Source organism: Scomber scombrus, chromosome 18 (genome assembly GCF_963691925.1).
Source record: "Scomber scombrus chromosome 18, fScoSco1.1, whole genome shotgun sequence".
NCBI classification, from domain to species: domain Eukaryota; kingdom Metazoa; phylum Chordata; class Actinopteri; order Scombriformes; family Scombridae; genus Scomber; species Scomber scombrus.
Genome location: NC_084987.1, coordinates 26,241,966 through 26,252,747, shown reverse-complemented (window position 1 = coordinate 26,252,747; position 10,782 = coordinate 26,241,966). Strand labels below are relative to the sequence as shown.

Here is a 10,782-nt window from a genome sequence, read left to right as displayed (position 1 = left end):
TTAAACCCAATGGACTATATTTTATCCCCTTTGAACTTTCTTATCACAAGTGTTACAGAATATGGCATGGCTGTGTTAAAGTCCAACTTGAACCTGGAGGGACTTGGAGGGACACGGCTTTTACTCTCTGGCAAAGGAGAAATACTGAAAAAGAAATACATTACCAAAGAAGGTAATTTTGAACATCTTTCACTGATAGAAAGGATGAAAAGTTATTTTGGAATTAGAAATGATGCATATTTTTAGACGCTAATATTTACTAGATATGCAATACAGTTACACATCTTCCTGTTGCTGAATGGTTGAGATAATCTCAGGTGTAAAGGTTGTATGCTGGTTAGCACTCACTGTAAATGTTAAACTACTGCAGCAGGTTACACACACTAAAGCAAAATGATTGAAAGCTTAAAATGTACACAAGTATGAAACTTTCACTGATATAAACAGAATTCTATTTAAGTACAGTGATTTTGATTTACTGTATAACAAAGCTACTTTTATTGACAATTATGTTTTTGATAAGATGTATTATTCTCTCTTCCCAACTTTAGATTAAAAATGCACCAGCCCTGGGTTTGGATCACTCTCTGCATGCTCTACCCAAGTGTAATTTATGGTGGGAAAGTGCTTGTTCATCCGGTGGACGGCAGCCACTGGGTGAACATGCAAGTCATTATTGAGGAACTACATTCAAGGGGCCACCAGGTTTCTGTTGTGCGAGCATCAGACAGCTGGTACATCAAGGAAAACTCCCCATTCTATACTTCAGTTACACTCAATATTAAGGGTGGATTTGATCAAGACTTTATATCTACATTTGTGGCCCAGTTGTTCGAAATCCAGATGGAGGGAAAGTCTGCTTGGACACGTTTTAAACTGGAAATGGAACAAGGACAAAAGGCTGCTGAGATGCATGAGAAAACGTGCGAAATGCTTGAGATGCTTTTTGAAGACAAAGATTTGATACAGTCTCTACTGGATGCAAAATATGACCTTGTCCTGGCCGATCCTGCTATACCAGGGGGGGTTGTGCTTGCCCACTATCTTAAGCTGCCTCTTGTTTTCAATGTGAGATGGACTAGTAACGGTGAAGGCCATTTTGAAATTGCACCCTCTCCTCTCTCTTACGTTCCACTAACAGGGACTGTTTTATCAGATAAAATGACCTTTCTTGAGAGACTTGTCAATGTAATTGCTTTTGGCTTCACACAGCTTCAAATTGAGTACTACATCACACCACTCTATGCTGGCTTAATTGAAAAGTATTTAGGTCCAGATGTAGACTACCACTCAATGTTTCAGGCAGCAGACTTGTGGCTCATGAGAGTGGATTTTGTGTTTGAGTATCCTCGTCCCACCATGCCCAATGTTATCTATATGGGAGGGTTCCAGTGTAAACCTGCAAAACCTCTGCCTCAACACCTGGAGGACTTTGTCCAGAGTTCAGGGGAACATGGAGTCATCATCATGTCTCTGGGAACTTTAATTGCAAAGCTTCCCCATGTTTTAGTTGATAAGATAGCTGCAGCTTTTGCCAAGTTACCCCAGAAAGTCATCTGGAGGTATAAAGGTGACAGACCAGCTACTCTGGGCAACAACACTTTACTACTTGACTGGATACCACAGAATGACCTGTTAGGACATCCCAAGATTAAAGTATTTGTGGCTCATGGAGGAACAAACGGTGTTCAAGAAGCAATCTACCATGGAGTCCCTATACTCGGGCTTCCATTGATTTTTGATCAACCTGATAATCTATTAAGAATCGAAGGAAGAGGAGCAGGGAAGATAATTGATGTGTTTACAATGAGTGAAGACATCTTTTTCCAGGGTATTCAGGAAGTCCTGAACGAGCCCTCCTACAGGATGAACATGCAGAGACTCTCCAGGCTGCACAGAGATAAGCCAGTGAAGCCGCTGGACAACGCCCTCTTCTGGATAGAGTTTGTCATGAGACACAAAGGAGCAGCTCACCTGAGAACAGAGTCCTACAAACTGCCCTGGTATTCCTACCACTCTGTAGATGTGATACTCTTCTTAGTTTCGGTCGTGCTGATTATTCTCAGTACTTTTGCTGCTTTTATAAAGTGTCTATGCTCTAAGCTGTGTCTGAGAACAAAAAATAAACATGACTAACAAAAAAAGGAAAAGTAGCAATCAGCTAAATTTAATCTACAAATATGTTAGCATACATTGTTAGTAATTATCACCAAAATTTTACACTACATTATCAAAAAGAGGTTGGGTTTTTGTACCTTAATAATCAGTATCTCTGAGACTGACGTTCAACTGCTTTGTGACGTCCTGAGTGATTTTTGATTGACAGTCAGCATTTTTATGTTTTCATTGTTCGTCAAATCGTTCTGAAAGTGATTCCAACAAAATCGTTCTCCTCTATCTTTATCGTTATAGTTGTGGTGCGGACTCCTCCATCCAGTCAAATTAGAACGACATTTAAAACTATACATTTATAGTTATCGATATAATTATCGTTCTCAGTGTGGACGGCCCTTTAGAAGCAGCAGAACTATCAAGAAAGACCCAAAGCTTGAAAACTAAAAGGCACCAGTGAGGAGAGATCACTGTTCCTGGTAAAGGCATGTGAAAGAAACTTAAAGCTCCACATTCCTGGACTGAGTGGTGTGGCTGCTTCTCTTACCACCAGTAGTTGATGTCTTACAGTTGTAATGACTGCAAGGTTATTTTCATATTTTATTGTTAATATGCTGTTTGCTGATTTTACAGTTGTAATTGCTGTGCAGTTCTCTGCTTATTTGATAGTACTATTTTATTTGTTCATGTGATACATTGTTGAAAATTCCTGACATCATTGCATGGCACAAGGTTCTTAATGTATGTTTGTGATAAATCAGGGAGAGGATGAAGAAGGACAGAAAACAGTTGTCCTTGTTTTGTTTGCTGCAGCAATACGGTCAGTGTTAAGAGGTTAACCATTTGTTTTTTCCTTCCTTTGCTGTAGCTGAAAGGTATGCACAGTGTTTACTTATATCACTGCAATGTATGGTAATGTAGAGAATTGGTTTCAACACTGGTATCTGTCGTGTAGTGCTTTTCCTTGTTAAAAATATTCAACATTTTATGTGATATTTTCACTTGGCACATTTTAAAGTTTGGACAGCTGTTGTTTTTCTAGATTTTGACTGATCATTTTCAAACAGTTTCATCATTTTTCAATCAGGGAAAAAGTGAGTATTAGACAACAAGAAAATCATTGCTAAAATTTTAATTCAGATTTATTGTGTTTATATATTCTATTAAAATAACTTACAATGAAGTGATCAACTAGTGTTTGAAAAAAGGGATTGAAGTGTGTTAAACTAAAGTGATCAAATCGTGTGGGAGTAAAATGATCACAGAGCTAAGTTTACTTTATTGAAACAAATTTCAGTAACTGAATCAACATGAAGTAAATGTTTTCACTGAACATACATAGTTTGTGTTGATTTAACACAATTCTGTAAGTTGCTGCCGAAGCAAATGGTCTGTGTGTAACCAATGTCCACTATTGAATCGCGTAAATCCAATGTGGTCCTTTATTTCAGTGTATTGGTGGAAAGGCGGAGGCTGGCTGTGCTACTTTTGTTCACATTGTTTCTGTTGTTAAATCTGATATGAATAAAATAATGTTTCAATCGTTAAATTATGTTTATGATGTATTTTAGCATCAAATGATGCATACTCCTAAAAACTAGTGTCCCAGATTAGAAAATCCACAAATTCTGAAACCATTTGGCATATGGAACACTAATATATGTGTCATTTTCCCTTTAAGTACAATATCTAAAAAATGTCAAACAAGGAAACCTCTTGAGGATTTCATTATCATATAAATTGGATATATTGTATTATAATGTACTGGATTCATATGTAAATATGGTAAACACGTCAGAATGGTAAAAAGTGTCCCACCCTAATCTACCCTAACCCTGAAAACTAATGTAGAGGACGCTGTAATTGCTGATGTTTTTTTAATTTGATTTGTTGTTGTTTTTTTAGTACAATTATGACAAGATAAGTAGGTTTAAATAGCTATGAGAATAACACTATTAGATCTGTGCTGAGTACCTCCTAGCCACCTTTCTGTGAAGTGTACTTCACAACCTCAATTTTCTCCTGAATTGCCAATAAGTAGACCGAAGCTCAGACGTCATGTTGACCTGAAGTATCTCTCTAGACATAAGCTCCCAGTAGGTAATTATCAGCACGATAGAGACATCTAGTGGTAAAAGTGAAGTAACACACTGGATTTGAATATCTGAATAATGAACTGCCCTCCTTGGGATCAATCAAGTTGTCTGAATCTGAATCTAGTCAGGTTGGGGTTTTATTAGACAGGAGGCTTTTAAATTCATTCCACATATTTTTTCCAGAAAAATTTGAAAAATATTCTGTGTCTGATATGTTTTTTCCACAAAAAGGTTCAATTACCTGATTTGAAAAAAAATCTCAAAATGACATCTACCTCTTCTCCTTCATCGAGAAATTCAGAATCTATGACTGTTCAAATATTGATCATTTCCTGCTGGATATGAGATGTCTCCTACTCCACAGTCCATTCTCAGTGTTTGTGCACTGGAGGTCTTCCAGTTTCCACATCACACTTGTATACGTTGCATACTGCATCACGATTGGCTCCAAACTAGTTGTGATGCCATAAACCCGCCGTTACATCCACATGTTAAATCGAGCACAGACAAACGTCTCTCCGGTATGAAAGTCAAAACAACCTTCTAGTGTCAAATGTGCATCATTGTGAACAGTGAAGCTCAAACAACTAGGTCATGCAACACTAAGCGAAACACAACCAGCCAGAGGCAGAGGACTGTAATGGTTGCAGTGGAGTGTGTAGAGAAGGAGCGTCTCCCATCACTGCCCTGAATTCTAGCATAAAATCTTTAAGATGTGAATATCCTCTCCCCTGAAGCAATATATAAAGAGGAGCAGTCAAGATTTTTGTTTGTTTGTTTTACTGTGATTTATATCTTAGAGTATATTTAAGATTAGCTATGTTCATTACATGACTTGAATATGTTAGTTTTTCCCTCCTGGAGAAGCATTCTGTAGCTGTGTACTTGGATAAAGATGAAGGTTTGCCTTTGACTCCGTCCTTGATGTTGGACTGCCACCTTTTAAAAAAGTTCAGTAGTACCCATTTCCTGATTTATCCTCACTTCATAAAATTCATACAGTCAAATAAAAGACATAATACCGAATCCTTGTAGCCTGCATGCTGAAGACATAGCCTTAAAAAAAGAGCAAAACCCTGCATGTATTTTCTATTAATGCTTATTGATTACATTGTTTTGTTTACTTTATTTATTGTAAAAGTTGGTTAGGGTTCTCCTCTATTCATCCCTTACTATAAAGGAACAACATCTGCTTTCCATCCAAAGAACATGAGCTTAAATGTAAAAAAAAAAAAAATAGATTTAATATATAATTAATTCTCCTAACATGCCCAATTGTTGCCCCCTTGTTGCCCATAGTTTGTGCCTTTTCTCTCGAGCACCAGCAGGAAGCAATGAGTAAATACTCTTATGTAATATTTCACATGTAACACAAAAAAAACAGCGGAGACAAGAAGCTTTACATTAGAGGTGTCAAACATATGGACCGCAGGCCAGAACCGGCCCACCAGGGGGTCCAATCCCCACTGGATTACTTTGCAAAGTATGAAAATAGCAAATTCCAGTTTTTCTGCCGCTTCAGAAGAAGAATGAATACTCTTTGTACAAAATGTTGAAATGAAAAAAAAGACACATTGTTGAAATTGCAGTCATTTTTCTTAAGTAAATAGATGCTTTATTATGGTAACGCTATTATAAATATATATTTGTAGGTTTTTTATGCAGTGGTTTTACTGGTCTGGTCCTTGAGATCAAACTGGGCCTTCTATGTGGCCTTTGAACTAAAATGAGTTGATACCCCTGCTTTACATGAATAAAGCTAAAAGGATGGGTTGGTAAATCTGAGACAAACAGGGGAGGATGAATTGACCAGGAATAAGTAGGCGTGTCTAGGAGTTGTGCTCTTGCACCTGAACGCAAGTTAACTAGATAATTCATTTATTTTGACCCATTAAATTTGCCCCAAAAAAAAAAAAGAGTATCTCACAATATAACAATAAATATAAAAATGATATATATTAACAATTTAAGGCCAGTCCAACAGAATATGTGTTGTTTCCCGCTCTGTGTCTCAGTTAATGTAAAGCTGAAAAAAACGACCTACAGTTCAACCACAACAGCAGTGCAACGTGAAGCAGGTGCAGAGGTAGGAGTGTCTTTTATTTTTTTAGGAAGTTTCGTGGGTAGGACCGCCATCTGGTGTCCTGTGTGTGTGTGTGTGTGTGTGTGTGTGTGTGTGTGTGTGTGTGCGCGCACACTCGTCCACACACTTCTCTCAAGTCTGATATGTTCACTTAAAACATATCAATTTATCATACATGAAATTAGCAGTGTGTGATTTCAACATAATGTATTGTAACCATCATTATTTATTTCCATGTATCTATCCATCATTTTAACTTATTTATTCTTTTTGTACACATGATACTTTAAACATCAATAAAATACATTACAGTGCAACACAGTTCATGATTCACAATATGGTTGGTTAGGCTTTTAGGTCCTTTTTTAGGAGACTTTGCTGTTGCAAAACACACTGGATTGGTTTAGAGGACTCCACCCTATAAGTTCCTGATAGTGGAGCATTTCTTTCCTCATCACGTTTGTTGTCACGTCCAGAAACAACAGGACCCCAGAGCAGACCAGAGACAAGAGAAACGAACTGTAGGTAACAACAAAAGGGTTTTAATAATAGGCAGAGTGGGGGTAGTGAGGGAGCAGTGGCTAGGTCTGAGGTAGGGTTCCAGGGAAGGTTGGAGAGGGAATGTCCAGGAGAGGAAGGCAGAACACGAGGAGAGGGATCCAGGGGACAGAGGCAGGGTACCAGCAGGTGGGGAAGGCCAAAACTGTGGAGGGGACAGGAGAGAGGGGTTACAACAAATACTCTTCACTAGGCAAAAAACCACAAGAAGTACAGCCCAGCGTTACCACATGCGTAGCGGAACTATCTGGCGATGAATGGGAAGAAGAACCGGTCCTAAATACTGCAGCAGCTTGTTGAGGTGATTGAGGTCAGGTGTGGAGATCAATGATGATGACATTGAGGCCAGGTGTGGAGAAGCACAGGCAGGAGAGGAACCAGGAGGCCACACACACACACACACACACACACACACACACACACACACACACACACACACACACACACACACACACACACAGAGAGACAAAACACAAAGGAGAGGGGACAAGACAGACAAGGAAACTCAGGTCACAGCTGGGGCTGTGACATTTGTCTTATCATTACTGTCTGTCTCACAGGAGGAAGTCCTTTAATTCTCTGTCTCCACACAAGACCTGATATGTCCAATAAGAGGGCAGCATTAGCATTATAAATACATTAGGGCTGTCAATCGATTCAAATATTTAAACTCGATTAATCACAATTTTTTTTAATACCGTTATTAACATGGGAGTGGATACATATGTTTGCTTTATGAAAATGTGTGTTTATTATTATTGAAACGATCCAGAACAATGAAATGCTGCATGCTCCAAAAATTGTCAGGTATGATACCTTACGTTAGGAACTAGTTACATTCACTCACCCGTACACACACACACACACACACACACACACACACACACACACGAGCACAGAAGAATGTAATAAGAGCAAAATACACACAAAGTCTGTCTCTCTTCCTCTCTCTCTCTCTCTCTCTCTCTCTCTCTCACACACACACACACAGGCTTGTACACGCTCATACACACTACTTTGGCGAGTGGGAGAATGTCTCTTTGTATCAGCTGTATGTTTGGTATTTGAGACTGGACGTACTGTGCTTGTTATCCAAACGTCACTGCTGCATTGCTTCCTTATTTCCAAACTACAAGTCGGGACAAGGGTCAAACACAACGCTGTTAAAATGAATTTGCGTCAATGCATTATTAACGCGTTAACTTTAACAGCCCTAAAATAAACACGTGTTGGGAATGTGCTTTTACTATGTTTGAAAAGTACCACTCATATAACTTTAACCTACCTATCCTATACCTTACATGTCACACTACAAGCATTACAAGGGAGTTTTAAAGGCTCTAATACACATCAGATGTTCTCAGATTTTGCACCTCTGGAGTTTCATCTTAAGTATAACATAACTACTTCATAACAACTTCTGGAATACTAGATCTACCTATTGTAATGTCAAAAAACATGTCTGATTGCTTTCTATGTAAAATCACACAACTATGATCACATAAAACATACTGACATACAGTATATTGTCTGATCAGATTGATGAGCTATTGTGTTTTTGTTTGTTGTTTTTTTTTTTTGGGGGGGGGGGGATACCTTCACCACTTTACCTTTTTTCTAGCATCTAAATATTAAGATTTAGATGCTATATTTTTTAGTTTCATTTTCACTTTTGCATTGGTTGGCCGTAATAATAATACATTTCATTTGTACCACACTTTTTCTTGATAGTGACACTCAAAGCGGTATGATATGATAAGTACGTTCAAATGACAGTAGTAGTAGTGTTGAGCACTTAAAAAATGGGGGGGGGGGGGGGGGGGGGGGCAGAACATGATGATGCCTGATGACAGTTAAAGCCAAAGCCAAGTTTGCCATTAAATGTCATACTAGTTCAAACCATGAGAAAGTCTATATTTCTTGGGGTGGCTGTGGCTCAGGAGGTAGAGTGGTTCGATTCCCGGCTCCTCCAGTCCACATGTTGATGTGTCCTTGAGAAAGATATTTAACCCCAAATTGCTCCCAATGACTGCGCCAATGGTGTGTGAATGGTAATTTCCACTGATGAGCAGGTTGGTAGCCTGTGTGGTAGCCACTGTCATCAGTGTATGAATGTGTGTGAATGGGTGAATGTGGTATGTAGTGTATAAGAACTCTGAGTGGTTAAATAGACTAGAAAAGTGCTGTATAAGTACAGTCCATTTACCATTTACCATCTTGCTAAGCAGAGAAAACAGTATAATTCTCCAGAACCCAAAAAAAAAATTCCCCCAAATTTTTTGAATCTGCTGTCAAAGGTTACTGAGGTACAGACGGATGCTTTTCGTCACATGACCGTACATATTTTGCCAAAATGGAATGCAGTTTCACCACCTGGCTGCATCTTATCTGTTGCTCCTTATCAGTTCTCGTCTTCAGCCGATATCTGCAGTATGCTGTCAATGTATTTTTGCTGTCTGAACATGTAATGTCCATGTCTTTCTGTACACATCTCTTTGTATGTGAGGATTTATGCTCAGTGTATCTGGGCTCTTTAACACTCTCCTCCAGTGAATCAAAGGCCACCACTCCATCCATCCACCATGTCACTGTGTCAGATTAGGCGATCATAGATTCGTACATTCTTGTTGTGACTTGGCCGAGAGACATGTCAGACTTCATGTTGGACCAATCATCACTCTGGATCTCTCACGACTTGTGTGACATCCAGATGTAATGAGTGATGAGGTGCCAGGCAACCTGATAACAAATGTTTCCTTGTTTGATACATCTGAGGACGTCACTAATGCAGTCACTCTTCTGAACGACTGTGGCCTTCGGTCCGAGTCAGTGTCATCAGATGGTGCCCAACCTTTGCCGGGTGTTTCGACCCCTTAACTGAGACACCCTCCAGTTGGCAGGTTGGCAGTGGTGGCCAAGTCACTGCCCATCAGCTTCGGGACTCCAGCCCTCTTCCTCCCCTTTATGCCAGAGCCAGCACGAGGCTGTTTCTGCTGCCTCCCCAATTTTCCGCCCATTCCCTGATATACCCAGTGCAGTGAGCACTGTCCACGCAGACTGTGCTGGGAACCTTCTACACCCCTCTTCAATAAAAAAACAGTCACCCTTTCTCTCTGCACTCCAGGATGAGGTATTGATACTTCAGGCTCTTCCTCTCATGGGCCTCGTCACAGCCTTCTTCCCATGCCTTCTCAATTCCACCTTTTCACCTGCTCTGATGACGATGTCAGGCCTCAACGATGTTTGGAGGTAAGGGGGGAAATTCAACTTCCTCCCCAAGTCTGCTCTCATCTCCCACCCTTGCGCCTTCTGGGGGATGTTGGCTCTGGTCCTTCTTGCAGTAGATGGCCGTTCCCCTGCCTGGATAAACACATGTACGCTATATATGTGCTTTACACATGTAATCAAGGTACACTGAATGAAAATGAACCTGGAACTATGATCACTGAGTGGTGAGGGTGGTTTGGGTGAGTGGGTGCACTTGGTATAATGTTCCTACGGTAATAGTCAAAGTTACAGTTTTATTCCTCTTCAAAGGTTCAAGATTCAAAGAGCTTCAATGTCATTGTTTATGACAACAAAATGACATTAGTCCTATTGTGCAGCACATGTAACAAATGACGTAAACTGAATAGAATAGGATAGATACTGATAAAACAGTACAATGAAACTTAGTTCAGCAGCATTCCATATAGAAGCAAAAATGTAAATCAATGTGTCCTAAAATAAATAATTGCCTTAAAAATAGTCATAATAAATAATCTTTGTCATATAAAATAGTCAATAAATAATTCAGTTATAGAAAAAATGAGAATATTGCACTGGATTGCATTTGCGTTATCCATGTTGCAGTAAATAATATAAAGTAATAAAATATAAAGTCCTGAGCTTTTCCTCCAGCTATTGCACACTATAGTCTGTAGTGCATTAAAA

General features: G+C 39.3%; 1 protein-coding gene across 1 annotated transcript; it reads left to right on the top strand.

Moving 5' to 3' along the window:
- The first annotated feature begins 579 nt into the window (after window positions 1-579).
- LOC133999310 (UDP-glucuronosyltransferase 2A1-like) lies at window positions 580-2,136 on the top strand. The gene has a single exon (XM_062438502.1). It carries the CDS (start codon window positions 592-594, stop codon window positions 2,134-2,136), a length of 1,545 nt encoding a protein of 514 aa, XP_062294486.1. The 5' UTR covers window positions 580-591.
- The last annotated feature ends 8,646 nt before the right edge of the window (window positions 2,137-10,782 follow it).

Coding starts and splice junctions, on each gene's coding strand:
- LOC133999310 (XM_062438502.1), top strand. CDS start 592: ATGCTCTACCCAAGTGTAATTTATGGTGGGAAAGTGCTTGTTCATCCG.